The sequence below is a fragment of the Drosophila sechellia genome, chromosome 2L, assembly GCF_004382195.2.
Source record: "Drosophila sechellia strain sech25 chromosome 2L, ASM438219v1, whole genome shotgun sequence".
Lineage (NCBI taxonomy): Eukaryota > Metazoa > Arthropoda > Insecta > Diptera > Drosophilidae > Drosophila > Drosophila sechellia.
In genome coordinates this window covers 16,666,368-16,686,442 of record NC_045949.1, presented here as the reverse complement: position 1 = coordinate 16,686,442, position 20,075 = coordinate 16,666,368, and the positions used below count along the sequence as shown (strand labels likewise).

Here is a 20,075-nt window from a genome sequence, read left to right as displayed (position 1 = left end):
TTTCATTTCATTTTCTTTCATAAAACTTCTGTGTACTTCTGTGCACCCAAATCGAAATCCAAGTGCAATGGAAGCGGCCAAAATGCTTGGTCCAAATGCTCCGTAAATCCGTTTTGCCATCCCGAACGCAAAATGAAAAGCGTTTTGCAGTTTGTGTAACTATTTAAAAACTTTTGCCCCGCCTTTCCACAAACTTAGCGCTGCCCAATTCGAACCCAAATTGAAGTTGCTCTCCTCATATACAAAGATAGGGTGGCAAAGAGGGTGGCTGTACTAGAAGTTGGTGATCGGGTAATTTATATATGCGTTTATGCAAGCACACATTTGAAGACCCTATCGTGTACGTTTCGGTATCCTCAGATCTCATCTTTCTGCTCATCCGAAACTTTACAACAAATTAAATTCAAGCCAAAACTTTTGGCAGCAAGGGCTTGTGGATTCGAAGGCTAAGGTGCATGGACCGTAGAGTGTGGGTGCCCGAAATCGATACAAAGTTTGCTTTGTACGGCATTAAATTCACTTGCCACATGCAAGTGGCACCGCATCACTGCCAGCTGTGGCTTATGAAATGCATTAACAAAGGGGGCAGGGACACCAAGTCCGCTTTCCGTTCTGTTGGAAATGGATCTGCATTTTTAACGGCATATTTTAATGCCTGATTTTTAACGTCAACTCGACGCACTTATTGACAGCTGCGACAGGAGCGGCCCCAAACCTCCACCTTGATGCATATGTCATGCGATACAGAAATTTATTTGCCCCGAAACGCCGCAGGATACCCCAGCGGATCGAAGGCATAAAAAATGTTTAATTTAATTTTTGTCGCACCGGGGAGAAAAAGAAGAAACGTGTCCCGGCTACGCCTTGACTTTTTACCCACATGTATATGCATAAAGGCTTGCATACATTTTGTCATGGCAACTGCTGTTCAAACATAAAACGCTTAAAAAATGTTTATAGGTAAATATTTACTGTTCACGGTTTTTTCTTTGCGAAAAAGTTCGGGGAGTGTCGACAAAAGCTATAACTGCTGAGCCGGGCGCTAATCGACGTATGTCAAATTTTGATTGAGTTTTAATATCGGTGGCTGAACTGCGTAATTGTCAAAAAAAAAATAGCTTGGTTTAAAATATTTCGGAAGTTAAGTATCTGAAAGAATGTGAAATCCGTTACTATTAAATGGAATTAGAGTATAATTTTAACTATGCAGGTAATTGTAAAATTAGGTTGTAAAGTGAAACTTATTCATTATAAAAATAAATAAATAAAATAAATTATTTTAAAACCAATTAGGCAAGGAAAATAGAGCATATCTGTGCCTTTGTGCCAAGTGGCTTTGCTAGACTCCAAAAATCTTAAAGTAAACGTTAAAGTGATGTGACTATGTCCCACCATCATTTTTATTCAATTTAAGCCACTTCAGCTCTCGTTTCCCGTTCCCGTACAACTCGTGCAACTGATTGTGAGTTACAACAAGAGATTCAGAGGGATACAACCCGTATGGCTATGGCGAAGTGAAGGAACCAGGGAGCGATGCATGCAAATTGGACATTGCACTGATGAGCGATGTCCTTCTGCATTTCTGCCTTTCTGTCTGTGCGGTGCACTGGCTTGTTTAATTGCAACTAAAAGCGGAAGCCAGCAACAGAGCAGAGTGCAAAATGGCAAAAAGAAAGACACGAATATAACGCTGACTGCTCCCCTGAACTGTGTCAAAAACAAGGACCAACAGCTGCGAAAAAAACACACACTCTCCACACAGAAACGAGGCGAAACTAAAGATTCGCACACGAGTTTGTTGTTTAGTTTTGCTCGTTTGTTTGTTTGTTGCCCTGTTTGTTTGGCGTACGTTACTTCCTGCAATTTGCACACTGCCAAAGCGTCAACTTTCCTCAGTGGCATCGCAAAAAAAATATATTAATATATACTAAACTGTTAAGCCCACATCTTTAAAGTTATATATATATATATATATATAATTTTAATCCTTGTGCCTGACAACCGAAGTAGCGCAGATATCCATGTCATCTCCTTAGTAGGATAACTTCATTAAATAATCAAACATATGCATATAAATCAGAAATTGAAACTTGTTAAGAAGTTGTTTTGTAATTTGATCAATAGCGGATCATTAAGACCAAATTCATATTTGTGCAAACTTACTAGGAAGCTATTTCTGATACGGGACTCCAGGCACTATCCTCATATGGAGACGGCGACATCCTTTCCCTCTCCGCAGGATGCAGGAGATCTGGGTGGTTGGCAAGAAGGTGAGAAGGGGCGTGTGGCCTGCTGGGGGGCAAACAGAGCCGAGTCGGCTTTCCTTTCTGACACACTATTTTGCATGTTGCATGAGCTGTCTTTCTCGTTCGCTTTCTCCCCTTTCTCCAGCCCCTTTCACCTGTACCTGGCGCATATGTCACTTGTCTAAATGGCAGCGACAACGCTCACCCGAACTGGCCAGCCGATGGATGGGGCCATGGGGGATGGGTTGGAGTGGAACGAGGATGTGCAAGGGGACAGGTGAAATTTGCTGCCGACTGGCCATGCATGCAAATGCAACATTTTCAACTGTTTGAGTCGCTGTTTTCTCTTCCTACACCCTAACAGCTGGTGCTTCAATCTTTTAAAGCCATCTAAATTATTTTAGACTTTAAAGTGATCTTAAAATATGTATATTCCAAAGTTTATAATTCAAAGTTTGCTAGTATCCACTTTGTGCCGATTTTAAAAATAGCATTTTTAGGTAAGAGTAGTTTTTGCTTCGGTTATGAAGACTTTTCTAGCTTTTCTTGTTTTTGCAGTTGCTTTCGCCAACAAGGTGGCAACACTGACACCAAGCAACGACACCAGCAACCCTGCTGCAACAGCAAAAACATGTGGCAAGACTACACCAACTACCGGCAGTAATTTGGACACCTTGTCTATGTGTGTTTGCTTAGGCGGGCGATAAAAAATAGGGAAAGACGGGGAAAGCGGGTCTAACGGACCAAATGAACATCTGGGAAAACGTGGGTACAGGGTTAAAAGCAAATATGGGAGTCTATACTATATTTGGATGCATGACAAAAAATACATAAATAATAGTCAATATTCAATTTCTAATAGTAAGTTCAATTCTTTTAATTGTTAGTTTCCAAGAAATTGTTCACACATATAGTATTTGCAATATAATTGGTATAAAATCGAAATTCTAGATCAACTGATACAGTTCATAATTGAGCTCAAGGCACTAACAGCCAAATGAAATTTATTTATGCAATTTAACGAATGAAAAAATAACCCCTTTTGGCCTTCCTAATCAAGTTTGTCAACGATTTAACGCACATCAATTAAAGCCGCTCAAAGATGGAAGGCTTAATGATGGCCTTTGTTTTCATCGTTCTCCATGGCCAGTCATTCGACCAGTCAGTTAGTCAGTCAGTCATTCGGGGTTGGTCTATCTGCTGTCCTTATATATATTATTGCGAATATGTATGTCTGTTCCTGTGGGGCTTCCCGGCAGTGCTGCTGATTTTATACATTCAAATTAGTTCGCTTTGCACGAGTGGCCCTCGAATGAGAGAGCGTACTGCTGTGATATTTCCCGACCACGGCTGACTGGCCAGGCAACCAAGCAACCCGTCGGAACACGGCACAACCGCTCCGATACCACTACACCATACATACATACATATATAACTGGAGGGGTCCGGATTGGGGGGCTATCAAGTTGCCTGTGAAGTGCTTATCCTCAAATCAGTGACACTTGAATGTGCAGCCCAAGTGACTGACCAAGTCGGTGACTGACTGACTGCTGGGCGACCAGAGCTGTCATCTTGGCTACTTTCCCTTCACAAATAATATAATGTAATATAATACAATTTAATATTATTCCTTTATGTATTAACAGTTAATATCTGAGGCATGACTTCTCCATTCAAAGCTGAATAAAGGATATGATCTGTTACTCCTTTAAGGAAAATCCGCCAACACTGAGCAGCAACCTTACAAAAGTGCGAAGACTTCGTTTCATCTATTTACTTTGCCCTTCGACCGCCGCTTGCCATTTGAATCTGAAACTGGCCAACAATTTGAGTGTTGTTTGTGTCCCTGATTGAGTAGCTAAATAAACTTTTGCCTTTTATTTAATTTAAGGGATTTATGACTGTCGAAGATAATTGTCAAATGGCTTAATAGTGTTATTGCATAGTATTTTTACACAAAATTTATGGAATAATAAGTCAATAAAAAATATCCCTTCAGAAACTAACAAATTAGTCAGCCTAACCCTATAAGCCGAAAAACCTTGTCTATTCCACAAAATGGTCAATAAATTAACGCAAGTAATTTGAGCAATTAACTAAAAACAGTTAAAACCGCTATTTGTTCGGTTAGCGAAATCGCTCGATGCAGCAGCGCGAATGCAATGAATTGGCAATAAATTCTCGGTTCTCGGTTGAAACTTTCTCTAACCCCTTTCTCTTTATTATATTCGATTGTGTGGGTGTGTCGGCAGAGTCAACTAATTTATGTTTTAACACACTCGCACATGCAAATTAGCACACGCACAAAATGAATGCAAATATTGGGTTCCAAGGGGGCTTAGGCAGCCATAATGAGCTCAAGTTGGGCAAATGGGGCTGAATGGCTGAATGGGTCTGAGGTTTTCAGGCGTTCTTTGCGGTTCATCTGGCAACAACTGTTGACAAAATGAATTCAATAAATTTTAGCGCAAATCAATTAAAATACACCAGCCAGATTGAATTAGAGTGCTGGGTGCTTTTGGCCTTCTTCTTGTTGGCCAAACGAAAATATTTGTCAATTTGCGGTATTCACAAAATTAAATTTGACACACACGCACCGGCAAGATGGAATGTCAGGATGAGTTTAGGCAATTTTACCTCACTTTGTGTGAAATTTGTTCTAATTTATTTATACGGCTTATTAAAATAATTGTAAGTTCGGCCATTTAATTAAAAGTCAAACTTTATTTGCAACGAGAAAAGCGGAGCAATCGTGACAGTTGAAAGTGGAATCAAATTTATGAAATCGAATTATGGCATGCATGGAAACTAAGAAGTTTACGGTTTAAGCCCCAATAAGAAGGATGAACCCATAAATCGTCCAAATAACAATCTAACGACAACGCAAAGGAAATTGAATGGAGGTAAATGTAAATAAGCTTTGTCATATCAAAAATACTGCAATGAATCGGGACAAAGGAGCTAAGTTAACTTATTTATTTTGAAATAGTTTCCAATTTAATTGCGTTTTACTGTCTAAAAGCATAAATTGTGCTTGTTCATAGTAGACTTTTCGTTACTTATCCAATTAAATTCTAAGCCTTAAAAATAGTAGGAACACAAATTACTTTATGAAGCCAAACGTTGAGAGATACGCTAACCCATAGCCAAAATCGGCCATTACTAAAATTTTGCAAAAATATTTTGAAAGCGATTGTCTTTGGTCATCCATAAATATTTGGCACTGACTACCGGTAAGAAAATTAAATAATCAGGTAGTTTTAAAAGTGCGCTGCCATAATTGTCAACTGAGCATTTAAGCAGAATAGAAAAACTACTTGAAATCGTCCGGCCGGAACTCAAATGTGGATTTGAAAAACTATTCAAGCGTTAAGTGCTCTGCTGACCATGTTCAAGGACACCGCCATCGCATCGACCGGCGAACTCGCAGTGGAAGTGGGCGACGCCCATTCGACTCCCGGCAGCTGCCCTCCGCCCGCCACGGCAGACACGCCCCCCGTCGCCAGCCGATCGCTGGACCGACGCCTAAACCCCAACGCACCTGTGTTTGTGCCCGACTTCAAGGCCAGCCAGGTGGCCAAAAAGCTATTTGATGAGTGTAAGTACTGAAATTTAAATTTAGTTTATGTTAAACGATATATATTGTATATTGAAGCCCTTTATATACATTATGCCTTGCCTTAGATAGACGTTGGTATTGTGCACTCATTTATTTCTTTTTAATTTTCTGATGGATTTATATATTTAATACCCATGCAGTATCTACGTACACCCGGTGGAGTACGGCATCCTCGGAGGACATATGCTACGCACCCCGTTACGAGTCCATCTGGCGTGAGGCCAGCATCCAGCGGCAGCAGGTTCTGCCCATTCCGGGCTACGTTTACAGCCTGGATCCTGGCGAGGATGAGGTCGTCGAACTGGAGTTTGACGAGGTCCAGGCCATGAATATCGGAGCCGAGGCCTATGATCCCAAGCTAGGAAGCACATCAGTTAGTCAGGCAATGGAAGTTCGCGAAACTGTGGGTGATGTGGAGGAACCTTTAGATGAGGAAAAGAGGAATGGTTTTCAGAATCGCCACTCCGCCAGACCGGCCAAAAAGTGCTGTCTGGTCATGTAGGTCCCAAGGAATGGCTAATTTGTATTTATTTTCCATTTGTTTTCACACCTACACGCTGCGACTCAGTAAAATGTTTCCTAACTCTCTCAATTTATGTATTTCTTATCATGGATGCTTATAAAGAATTTCTCTTTTAGTAAGTAACTACATTTTTTCTGCATTTAATACGCTTCCAGCGAGAAGAATTAAATTCTACAGGTATTTTCCAACGGCGTTGCAATTAAGACGCTTTTCAGAACTTCCTAAATGCACTCCTTTCAAGCCCACTTACGACAGACTGGAAGAAAGGAAGCTACGTGGAGAAAGGTCGACTATACCTATGACATAATTTATAGCCAACATTTTAGCGCCCTAAACGGGTTTGTTTTACTTTCCACGAAGGCTCTTGCCTTTCTGCCTTCAGCTACTTTGTCCTGACTTTCTAATGATGTTGAATATGCATGAAAACTTTTGCCGCACGCAGAATTTTCCTCGCAGGATGGCAGATGAAAGCTTGATTCACCTGTCTATGGGTAGCATGGCAGCAGGAGTGCCTCCAGATTTAAATACCACTGAAAGTACCTGTTTCAATAACTATTTTCAAAACTCTATAAAATAACATGTGCAATTTGGAAAACACCTTATTGAGTTCACTTCCAAATACTTGTGGCTATGCAAATAAAATTTTTATTTAGACTAACATTTTTTTTACTCGTCCAATTAAAGCTCAAATATTTTCTTAGACTGCACGCACACTTTTGCATTGTCTGTTCGCAAAGTGGCGACAACTTTTCATTTTTTCGCTTCTTGATTATTTTAGTTTTACTCAATTTTTGGATAAGGAAGGGAAACTCATAAGGCGTTTGGGTGCTGGAGTGTGTGTCTAGTAATGAGAAAACTTTCGTGTCCCTGCGATGTCTCATTTAGAGCTGTCCGCAGCCCGATGTCTGATGTTCTAAGCCAAGGATAACGCAGCTGCCCACGACTTTTGAATGATAAGCGCGGCGAAAAGGACACGCAGTGCAGTCCCATCTGCAGCTGCACAAATGCTTGGCGGAAACAATTACCAACTCGTATGCAAAAGTGCCAAATTGCCAATGGAGTTTATCCATGGGCGAAACTTTCACGCCGCTCAATGTCAGCGGGACATGTGAGCAAAAGGAGTCGAAAGGAGGTACCGGGCCATACACCTGGGCCCCCCAATTTTGGTCCTTTGGCAAGGATTCGCCTGGCAATTTTGTGCCAATTTTCTGCGCCTTCTGTTTGTTTATGAAACAAGTCACGTAAGCGACGAAACCCGTTCGCTCCTTTTGCCCTTTTTGGGGGCGTTGAACTGGCAGCTGGCTAAGTGGGCGTGCCATCACCTTGTTTTTGCCACTACTACTCTCCCCGTTGTTGTTGTTTCGCCCTGGGGCGATTGTCATTGGAATCGAGAATTCAGCAATTGGCAAACGTCACGAAAGCGGCTAAAACTTTTCACGATCTTTCGCGCCCTTTCGCCTGATTGTTGATTTGGCAATCTTTTGTTTTAGCCTGTTTTCGACTGCAACTTTGTCCTTTTTTCGAGCCTTTTTGTTGGCTTGTTTTGGGTTGCTATTTATTGCATAAAATTTATGCTTGTATATTGTGCAATTGAAAAAGTTTGTCACATTTCTCTGAATTTCCGCCCTTAACGTCAGTAATACAGTACGTGTCGAAAATGTAAGTAGCTTGCAACCAGAATATGACGATTTAAGAAATTGTAATGTACACTTATTTATTTTTCATTATATATTATAAACATTATAAATATATATATATATATAAAATACCCTTCCAATTGCGAAACGCACGGTATGGGACTCTAATAAAATGTTAAAATCAGGGGAAACCAAAGCCGCTGGCATAAACCATTATTTATGCATCGATTTCAAATCACCAAAAAACAAAACAGAACGGATTGGGTCAGAAAAAGAAAGTCCCAAATAAACACAATGGCAAAACGGAAGGCGGCAAATAAATAGACAACACAGGAATATGGGCAAACAATGCCTGCAATAAATATCCACACATGTGTGCAGTGCACACAGTCGGGTTGTCTTTATGCACCTATAAATAAATTCATTTTGTGATATTTATGCCACGATATGGCAACGGCTAAAATGGCAATCAGTTCAATGACCAACAAAAGTTTGTCTTGTCTTGCAGTTTTTAGTATTGGCTAAGTATCCTGTGTGATTTTTAGTGCCTAGGTATCTTGGACCATTTGAAATTCATTAATATTCCGTATTTACTAGTAACAATATACCTTAAAAAATACTTTATCAACATAAATCAATCGAGCTGGTTAAAATTACATGTATAATATTAAAAAAGTAATTGCCAAGTTAATAAAAATTTGTATACAACATAACATTTTTAGATAATCGATCGTTTTTCAAGTGTTATTTGCCCCACAAGCCCAACAGAATTTGTAGGATACTTTTCCTGTCTGTTTTCAAAGGGACTTTTCCCTCGGTCCTTTTTCACTTTTGCCACTCTACTCCTTTATCCACCTCTCTCTTTTAGTTGGCAGCACTTTTAGTTAAATTGAGCAACAAACACGTTTGGCAATAAAAATGATTCCACTTCCAGTTGCTGCTGCCACGCCCCCTTTGGCTCCCACGAGGACTTCCACCCCACCACCCCATCGCCACCCCCTTCAAACATCTCCGGTTTGGAGTCCGTTTCGAAAAATGCAAGCCGCAATGCGCTGGCAGTGGAGTTTTGCACATTCTAACAGATTTATTTCACTCGAAATAGTTTCATTTTAGTTGCATTATTGTTATTGTTTGTTCGTTGTTGCTTTTACTGCTGTTATTGCTATTGTTGTTGCCGCTTGCCAGAGTGACTGCGGAAAGTTTTTCTATTATTTTCAAATTTAACTTTGCCATTTGTTTGAATTTCATGGATACACGTAGGGACAGCTGAAGTCGAAAGAATAGAACTCGAAAGTAGGGTTAACATTCTAAGGGATTCAAGTGTGATAAAGCACACATTTACTTAAAATGCTTAAAAAAAAAACACTTTTGTTAGTAAGCTATTGCATATTTCCAGCTACTTTATTTGAAACTTTCTCTAAAAGGCAACATAATTTTTATGAATATTAAGAAACATTTGTATAAATTGTATTAATTTCGACATTGCTAATCGGTTGACCTCATCTGTATATCTGTGCTTGTGGTCTAGTTGGTGTGCATGTGCGTAAAGGGTTCCAGGCAGCGAGTTTTAGTATTTACCAAGTTTTTCCTATCGGGTGCGTTGCTCTTGGTTTTCCAATATGAAATATATTATCGATGTTCACAACTTTTCTCAACTGTGCAATTTCCACTCAACTGTTCTCAGTTTTCTACTTTTCACCTCGCACACACACATGTACACATATTTTATATCGTAGGCGAGCTGACATTTCAGAATTTCAGAATTTTGGCAACAGGTTGACAGACCAAAATATATTGTAATAGTTGACGCATACGAAAGCTTAACTAATATTTTTCAAACACCAATTTGAAATAGCAAATATTATCTACTATAAAAAAAACTATTCTAATAGTTGACGCATACGAAAGCTTAACTAATATTTTTCAAACACCAATTTGGAATAGCAAATATTATCTACTATAAAAAAACCCGAAAAAACCTTTAGCTCACAACCATACTTCTCTCGACAATATATCAAAACGGGTTCATCCAAATCCACCTGCATTATACGAGATACTGCGATATACTCCTTTGACCAATGGTTAAAGCCCCTCCCTGCTGAAATGTGATAAATTGAAATTACATCCAGTTGCAAAGCAGGAACGCATTGCGCAGTATTTTTAAGCCGTTTGTTGATGGGGTGCACCTGTCCCGTTTTTGGCCTAAATCGGGGTCAAAAGTCGGGCCTTGCCGAGCAAAATTTATTTATAGTGCCCTGTGCGATGGCGACGCAATTTATCGTCATTAGTGGGAGCCGCAAACGAAATTTTCACTTGAAAATTTCACGAGCTAAAATGAAATGCCTGCGGTCGTCAGCGGTTTGTTCGACTCGGTTCAGTTCGGAATGGCCTGTCCTCGTTCTTTGTTAATCAAAATACACTGAATAAAAATCAGTTAAAAATCAGTTCCGGAATAACAAAAATAAAACCATTCTAATAGCACGTATATCTTTTGCTTTATGTTTGAGTATTGTTTTAAAGTTCCATATTTTTATTGATATATTTTTACCATCTTCTTATTCTAACTATACTTTGTTCGCAACTAAATTTTAAAAAGTTTGTTAAAAATCTTGTTTTTCGTAATCCAAAAAATTTTATAATATTAAACTATAATTTTGTATTTTCAAGTGTGGAAAGTGGGAAAAGGAGACGACAACCGCGACGACAACGGTAATGATGATTACTGACGGTCTTAAATCATTCGCTAATTATTGCAATTGTTGCTCGCCTTCAGTGTCCTGCCCGTTGTCCTGCTCCTGCTCCTCCTGTATATATCCTCAAAGCCCGACGCCGCTGATGACGTTCTCGCCGAATAATTGATGATGGGCTGGCGACTCACACTGGTAATCAAACACCCAATGAGTTGATTCGCTTTTTGAGAAATTCAAGTGACCGCAAAACAAACAATTTCCCGGTGCAAAAAAAAAAGAGGAGGAAAATCACCCGCCAGGAATCCAGAATGCTTAACCACTGCACTTTGCCCGTACATTTGCGAATCCCCACAGCAATCAACCTAATTTATTACGACTCCCCGGAACCCAGTGAAACTCGAACCGCAGCCAATGACTGTCACTCATCTATGAATGTTAATAATTTCCATTGCCGTTTGGCGAAATGCGAAATTCAACAACCACACCATTGCATTGCATTTCATTGGCCTGTGAGTTTTTGTGGCTGCAGCCCTGGCATTCACTCTGCGGTTTTTATTTCCTCGGTTGCTTTGAAGCCCTTGAGTCAGTCAAAAAAAAAACAAATTTTAAATTAGCCATATTTTATTTCGGTCGCGGTTCCATAATTTGAGAGGGTAATTTTATGCCATCGAACGAATCGAAATTAAATGGGTGATTGTACTCGAAACTTATAAATCGTGAAGGACGTTCGCATTAAAATTTGTACTCAGAATGAATTAAGTGTTCAGAAAATTATAAAAATTAGGAAAATTAAATTTTTAAATAAGTTGCCAGCTTGTTAAGACTTTCTTATTGATTGAAGCATTTCTCCTCTAATTATCACTCCGCCATATTTAGAAATATCGGAAACTAAGTTATATGTAAGCCTGTTCGGCGTACACCCAGATTGACTTCTCCTCATCGCATGTGTGGGAATGCTCCCCTTTCCGCAGTGTAAGGGCAGCACGTGCTGTTAGTTCACCCTCAGCCACGCCCATCACCCACTCCGCCCACCTGCTGAAGCGAGCTAATGCCCACCCATTTACACATACGTGAGCACACTGACGGCCAGGCGGACAGACAAACAACTCATTTCGCTCAGTGAACTCAACAATAAGCATAAAAACATTCATCACTGATTCACTACGTGAGCTGGTTTGTCAATTATGACGGCCTAGGTGGATCGTCCCAGCAGAGATGTATGTATATATGTTTGGGGACGGGACTGTGGGGATAGCTGATGGTGATGATGAATATATGAGTGCCGCTGATTGAATATCAACGCCGGGGCACAAAAGGAATTCCTCATGCTTCTGGGCTGCGCTTAACACTTTTGCGCCCTCGTTTCCGGCAGCAATTTTTCCTCCGCTTCTTTCCATATTACAACATACATGTATCCCTGTGAGCATATTTTCTGCGCTAGTCAACTGTCAGATTTTCGTTGTGCCAGCATAAAATGTTAAAATAATGCCACTTAGACATAGACCGTCTTTCGTTTCGTTTTTTTTCGTTTTGGTTTGGTTTCGTTTCGGTTCAGGTCCCAGATCTCAAACCATATCCCATGCCATCCCACATCTCGAGGTCCCCACTCACCAGCTACATTATCTCCCATTTGTCGCATACAATCTGCTTGCCTTTTCTTTTATTTTCCCCCCTAGTTTTCCCTGGCTCTTTTTCCATCTGTATTTGGTTGTTGTTGTTGTTAAAGCCATTTCCGGTGACAGTGTAATATTGTAATATGCTTATGTCTGTGTCGTCTGCCTGTCTGTGTCACCGTTTGGTAGCAACTCGCCCGTAGATGCGGCCATAGATAGCTCTTTACACTTCCAGTGGCGAGTGCGCAGGAATGTCTGGCAGAGGAAGGAGTCGATAGTTATCTAGGAGAGTTTACTGAAGTAGGGAGCACCCACAGCGAAAGTGGTTTCAGAAAAAAGTTGTTACAATCATTCCGTAATAATAAGCATGTAGGGTGTTAATGCAGGATCTCTTTCACTGGTAACTTTGAGTAACACATATTCAAGCGAAATCGTACAGTATTGATCGATTTCTTATTATTAAGAACTCCTTTAAAAATAGTACGAGTAGGGTATATAACAATGCGGCTGGTCAAACCAGACTTAGTTTTTGCACTTATTTTTGGGATTGACAACTTTGCATTGTCAGCAAATGAAAGTTGTGTAGCAAAGTTATTTATTGTTGCGCTGGCCGGGCTTGTGTTTTTGAGAAATCAATCAAATAAAATGCGACGACAGCCGACCCGAAATTCACCCGCACCCCGTTTATTCCTGTATGGGTGGGTGGATCTGATCAAATTAAAAGGCAACCCGTATGTCTTACTCACCCACACAGCCACGCACACACTGAGACAGCGGCACCCATACAGATGCAGAGACATTGGCATTGCAATTTGAAGACAAGCAGTTGAAATGCATTTCGTGTTGCCTGTCTGCATCTGTGTATCTGTAACTGTGGGTGGTGCGGCACTGTACATGCTGTATGTATATAGTATGTATATAGGAGCATCTCCGTGAGCCACAGCCCCACCCATACACACCCAGTTACGTGCTAAGAATTTTAATTAACAGATAAATCAATAAGAAATATGGACGACGGCTGTCAGTGTAACTCTGTGAGAGTGGAGAAGAGGCATCGCCTCGCCAACTAAATAAACTTCTGACGCTGCCAGTCGTCTATGTCTATGTTTCCATTCCATTTCCCCCGGTTTCCCCCTCACCATTTTCCCCACCCAGAAAAGCGCAAGTGCTAAGCCCGCACCCGGAAAATGGCCAACTGCAGAGAAATTAGAGGAAAAGGCCGTTAAAATTGCAGCTGCAGCAGCTGCAATGGCCACATTAGCAGTCTGCGGCTTCTTGGCCTTGGGCTCAACATAAAGACTTGGCCAACAGCGAATATCTCCTACAGATGTCCCCGAAATGGCAGTCAACATTCTAGGAAATGTTCGAAAATGCGAAATGCTACTTGGTATTTATTGCACGTGCTAACGTGTGCTAACTGAGAAAGGTTTGATGGTTTTGCGGACAGGTAAACATTTCTCATATAAAATCTTCTATTTAAAATTAAAAGTTCCTAAAATAATTCTCTAATTCGCTAGCTATGCAGAGACCTATATTCTTAGCAAGGTATTTACTACTTGCCGTGCGCGAACGTTTCTAACTTCATTATTTTATTTTCAGCGCATAGATCTCCGGAGAATGTTTACTGGCATTCGAGTCCCCAAGATGCCCGACTGAGTAGCGCATTTATGCCAGCCGAACCGAGCCTCCGCCAGGAATTTTCTTCTCGTGGCCGAGAAGTGCTTGGCATGGCAAATGCAGCAATAAATAGAATTACAGTCAAGAGCTTGATAACTTGCTAAAATGCACAAGGCGCACCAAGTCCTGGCTCTGCTCTCGGACTACCCAGCTCAGGTGCGTTGAAATTTATTATTAAATGAACAAAATAAATGGCTAGGAAGTGCGCCTGAACTGGCTGTGGCCACGTATTAATGACGCTTTTAAGAGAGCAGGCCCGTTTTCTGAATTTAATGATGGAACGTGCCACAAGTCACGGCCAACAAGTCCCATTAGGGGCAGACGGCCATCAAATATCTAACGTGTGCAACATTTTGTTCGCTTTGCAATAAAACAAATTCGACCCGGGACAGCAAAACAATTCCGACAGGTAGCGACAAAGTTTAATTTGAATATAATAGAAAAACTTTTGCGGGGGCCCAGAGGCTGGACAAAACCAAAAATCTAAACAAGGCAGTCTCTGTATTGCCGGTTTTTAGATGCGAATATGAAAACATCTCAAAATTAATCCCCTGGCACATAATAAAAGTCTATAATATTAAAATAATTTTCAACAAAGTGTGATTAATTGCCTATTTCCTTTTTATGGAGCACATTTTAAGTACCTGTGACTTTAAACAAGGTGCTTTCAAAGAAATACATATACTAAGAAATGCAATGTAATTTTAATATTTGCTGTTAATTTGCAAGCAGTTTGTTTAAGTATCCCATTCGAGAGTATCAACCCTAAGAGCAGCAGCAAAAATTTCTCTGCGTTTCGTTCGGCATTCAGAGAAAATAGTTTTGAAACCGGAAATATATACGAATGTGGACTGATATATGTGAACGTGTGCGAACGTTGGTATGGAAAATGTTTTATGGCATTCGTGATTGTTGTGTCATTAAGTTGAAATTGTGTAGGTGGTCACAGGACACGGACTTGGAGACGGACAGAAGGCAGGACATCGGGCTATGGCCGGGGGCGGGGCACAATGGCTGTCCGCCCAACTTTATTTCTATTTGGAAGCGGCGGCGAAAACTTCTAATCGAAAAAGTGTATGTGCGGCTCTAGTTTTATGGCCACACTTGTGTCTTGGTTTTTCTTGCAATTTTATTATTATTTTTTAGGGAACTGGCAAACCAATGGTTGCATCTGTTAAATAAAATATAATCTTTGACTGATAGAATGCTTAAACAATATATTAAATAAAATGTAACATTAAAATATCAATTTTATTTTTCATACAACAGCCACAATTTGCTACAATAACATTAACATTATTTACATGTAACCAATGCCAATAGACTCCCGAAACGCACTGTACTCGTTTTGTGCGTTCAATAATTTGTGAACAAATTATTTTCGTGTACAAACCGAGGTCCCTTTATGGCCATGAAAATGCCAGCCGGGCGAGAGGCCATGGCCATGGCTAAAAGAGACCCACGGCTACGGACTGGAAGTGGAAGTAGTATTCACCTTGGTCCTCTTTGGTTTTTCCGCTTTTCCGCCGAGTTCATTCATATTTCCCTCAGGACAATCGAGTGGGAGTGTGTGGTGTGCTCTACAAGTTTTTGGTTGAGCATTTTCTCTTTGAAGTTTGGCCGAAAATTCTAAACTGGGTTGCGGAATTTTTTGGTTATTTGGCTGGAACAGGAAGAGTTTTCTGCGGAGCTATTTTCTCTCTTTCCGTTTTGGGTTGTTTACATAAACACAAAAGCTGTAAAAATACAACATTCTCCTAATTGAAATCAAATTCATTTATGTAATCATATGTTTTCGCAATACCTATTCTACCATTGCCCGAAAATGTAGCGTATAGACTAAGTTACTGTCCGTTTTTGTTGTCCACAGTGTATTCCACGTGGCGCCCACTGCTTTACATTTCACTTCCTGTGTTGTTCTTTTCGTTGGCTGGCATCTTCCTTCCTGGGCTTATTAAATATTCAAAGTCAACTTCAGAAGCGGGCGCCAATGCAACAAGCCAAAAATTAGTTTAATCTGAGATTTCGCAGCCCGCACATATTCACTCAGGTGATGCCCGCTGGCTGTGCGATTTATCTGCATATATATGTGTGCTTTTATATAATATATTTTCAATTTCTTTTCAATTTTACGCCAAGCATTTCGCTATATTGTTTACGTGGCGTATGGCGTATGCCTTCTGTCTTATGTCTTTCGCCTTATATGTGTATGTCAGATATTTGCATACATTTTGCGGTGAATTTTGTTGTTGAGAGAAATTGCGCATACGCCGCGTTTTGTTTTCCATCCTGCTGACACAGTTGCGAGTAGTAACCGCCCCCTTTTTTGATCCGCCTCCTCCGCAGCAAATCAATTTGGCCTGCATATTTGCATAATAAGCATAGGAGACCCAGTTTGTTTGTCACTCAGCCAGCCTGTCACTTGATCAATATGTGCATGGCGTGCTCATAAAACGATTGCCCCCCGTGATTCAGGCCACCACCCTCCGTCCGTATTACTTTGTTTTCTTGAGTCAGAAATTTGTGTCGCACAAATGTGGCCCGGGGTGTGATCGGGTCAAGGAGCTGTGACTTTAAGTGGCAAATCGCAAATGGCAAAATAGGGAAAATGCGGCATCCAAGTGCGACAGGCGACATGCTGGTTAACCTTTGGCAACACGGAATGGCATAAACAACACGTGCCGCAGTCGAAAAACAACGCAAATTGCAGTAAATGCTGTGGAATAATGACTTTATTTCATCTGCTGATTTTTCGTAATTTATGTTTGATAGTGGTTATTTTTCCTACATGCTCCTTTTCAATAATAAACTAATTGGGAAGTGATTTCATAGAACAACGGCCAATAAACAAACACAGATGCATATTTGCTCAACAAATAACAAAGGAATTCAAAAGTTATTTCAGATTACCTTTGCAACGAAATTTTAAATTTGAATTCTATAAACAAAGAAACATGTCCAGTGTCGGTATTTTTGTAATATTTTTTAGTTACTAGCTCCTTTTTTTGTAGTTATTTCAGTTTATTTATTTTTTGTAGTCCAGTCTAAATAAGATTTTCCTGCTTTTGGCTTGCTATACCATCATGTGTGTTGGGCTCCAACAATCCAAAGATATTGGCTTAAGTGATTTTGATTATTGGCCACTTAACACTGTGGATCACCAAGCAAGCTAAAAACAAAATCGATAAACAAATTGCCAAATTAGCACATTGCCGCAACAAACCATAAACAAAAAAAAAACCAAAACACCCGAAACAAATCGGTTTGGTGGGTCAAAAGAGGACTTATATATATTTGGAAAAGGTAGGAGTATGAGGCTGCAGAACAGACTGGGTGTGCGCCAGGCAATTCATCTGCTCAAACAAAGTCGTCTATTCAGTCGGTGTCATTCATGGCGACGATGCTGCTGCCCAATCGTGCGATGAGCATCTCTGGTCATTCATCTTGAGCCGCCGCTGTCAATCCCCCCGGAAGCCATCCCCTCCGAAACTCAGATCCATTCCCGATGCTTGTGTTGGCAAGATAAATGGCTTACAGATTATGATCAATTTGTAGCGGAGCCAGAGACCGAGAGACCGAAACAAAGGATATCCACATATCACATGCCCAATGGCCTTGATGGCCACGCCTTTGGCTTGGGGGCGGAGGCATCTGCTTATGACAACTTAAGTATGATCTAAACTAAGAAAAAATGGATGAGACATGAAAAATTGTTGCAAATTGACTGCAGATTGGCACTTGTCTCACGGGGCGTATAAGTAATGCATATAAAATAACTGGGAATAAATGTAAAAAGAGAAATAAAAATGAAAAAGAAAATATTAGTTTTAAAATTTGGGCTTCAAGCACAATGGGCTTATCAATTTTTGAATTGGAAGCAGATTGGTTTGACAAACGTGTCGTATACGTTATTTAAAAAAAAAAATTTTAAATCTGCTGTTTTTGGTAATTTATTATTGTTTTGAAATGTTACACTGGAACAAAAAAGTTAAGCAGACTAGTCACCAGAATCTTACGACCTTTAAACATTTGACCCTTATCAAACTGATTTGTGTTTGTTTTATATCTGCGTGAAAGCTTCAATCCCCGTTTTGGTCATTCGCGTAGTTTCGGATTCTTTCTAAGCCGAAACAACAAGGTGTTTAATCTAGACAAATCCATTTACCTAAAGCAGCACCATGACAGGTACACAGTTACCCATCGAACGCAAAGGGGGGCGTGAAAATAAGGGCGGGAAGGTAAATATTTATTTGAGCTTTTATTGCAGACCCCACTCTAGGGGCTTTGGCTCGGGGCTTCGAAGCCCACGCTGCGTTTACTGCACATACACGCAATGCGGGCGACCTCGCTGCACTGCAAAAAAAAATTTATACAATACACACTTTTGGTAGTGATCATATACTATTATTAAACAAAAGATTGCAAGCGACTTCATTTGTGAATAGATATTCTAAAAATTACTAATAGCAAAACCCAGAAACATTCCTTGAATTTGGCTTATATTCTTGACCTCGTCTATAGATTTTTCAAAGTGCTTCTGCGTGGTTTTTACTGCTGCAATCGTTGATAAGGGAACAAAAGCAGTGCTGTCGATCTTGCGCTCTCCCTGTTGTTGTTATGCGTGTTAATTCCCTTTGATAAAATAATGCCCGGGATAACCTTTAAATGGTTTTCGATGTGTGCCCGCATGCCAAATCCTTTTCCCTTTCCATTCCCCTCTTTTTGTGTGCGACTCCTACGCAATTAAGCTTTATTTATTCTTGGCCACAGCAATTGATTGCTGTGCCAAGCAATAAATGTATAAATAAATATTTTGTGGAGCACAAAACCAATGCGGAATAGCAGAAAATCCATCAACCTTAACGAAATCAAAGACGACCGTCTTAAGTTATATCAAATCTTTCCCTTCATTTTGGCTTAGAAGCAGCATTTTGGCCAACACTAATTGGTTCCTGCCATCCAAATTCGCACGCATTCTGTGAGCCCCCTTCGAGACAGAAACCGAGGTCATGGGTTTAGAGTGGGTTCAGAGAGAATTGGGCAAACATGACAAAGTGTTAATGCTAAGGTTTACACAGCAGTGGTGCCAGGAAATAGGCAATTCCAACTTGTATATAAATAAAATGCACATATAACAGGTTTACACAGCAGTGGTGCCAGGAAATAGGCAATTCCAACTTGTATATAAATAAAATGCACATATAACATAGAAGAAATATCCGTAACAGTTTAAAGTAGTGAGGAATTGAAGAATTGGTTTCGAGCCAACTTAAACAAATATTTTCATTTAATAAATACATAAATGTAACTGTTTTTAGGATGAACTTCTAAGCTTGCGTATTTGGCTAGAAATATCCACGAACTTGGCTAGAAAGCGCCCAAATTTACCACACTAGTGGCACTCCTTAAGGAGAGCAACTTGCAAGTGGCAGCTCAGCTAGGAGTCAGGACAGGTGTGTGGCATGCGGCATTTGCAGGCAGGTGAAAGTGTGGCAGGTGGGCAGGTGGCATTTCGCCAGCTCAACTTGCTTAACGAGGTTAGTTGCGTGTGAGCGAACGCAAACGCGAACGCGCTTCAAACAAATTAAAAAGAAAAATTCTTGAACAAAAATAACGCAAAAACTAGGAGCTGTAGATGAGTAAAATAGCTACTAAAAATGTTGGAATTTATGGGGGAATGCAAAAGCTTAAAATATGCGTGCGGGCATGTTTGAACATTGTTAAATTTTGCAGTTCTGAAAGACTTTCCCCAGTTGATACAGTTTTAAAAATCCATGTGAAACGGATTACGTATTTGGAATTGTTATTCTTATATAATTTTTTTTTTAGGTATAGAAATTTAGGTCAGCCGCTTACATTTAAGCCTTAAAGCATTTATCGAATTGTTTGCCCCCTTCTTCAGACTGCATAAGCTGAGCTAAGCTAAGAAAGTTCAAGCGCATCATAATTTCGAATAATCCCTTAAATGCCCACAACTCCAAGGACAAAGTTTTCATTTCCATTTTGGACACCGCAAATGCGTGACATCAAACCCAACTGATTAACCCGTAACAAAAGTCCTTGCTCGTCC

At 40.3% G+C, this 20,075-nt stretch overlaps 1 protein-coding gene across 2 annotated transcripts; it reads left to right on the top strand.

Annotated features, from left to right (window-relative positions):
* Window positions 1-5,300: 5,300 nt before the first annotated feature.
* Window positions 5,301-6,457, top strand: LOC6614456. Of its 2 annotated transcripts, XM_032722868.1 has the most exons (3): window positions 5,301-5,479; window positions 5,550-5,844; window positions 6,006-6,457. In XM_032722868.1, exons 2-3 carry the CDS (start codon window positions 5,634-5,636, stop codon window positions 6,365-6,367), a joined length of 573 nt encoding a protein of 190 aa, XP_032578759.1. In that variant the 5' UTR covers window positions 5,301-5,479; window positions 5,550-5,633; the 3' UTR covers window positions 6,368-6,457. The 2 variants fall into 2 exon arrangements, with proteins under 2 accessions (XP_032578759.1, XP_002038889.1); XM_002038853.2 differs by having other exon boundaries at window positions 5,301-5,844.
* Window positions 6,458-20,075: the final 13,618 nt, after the last annotated feature.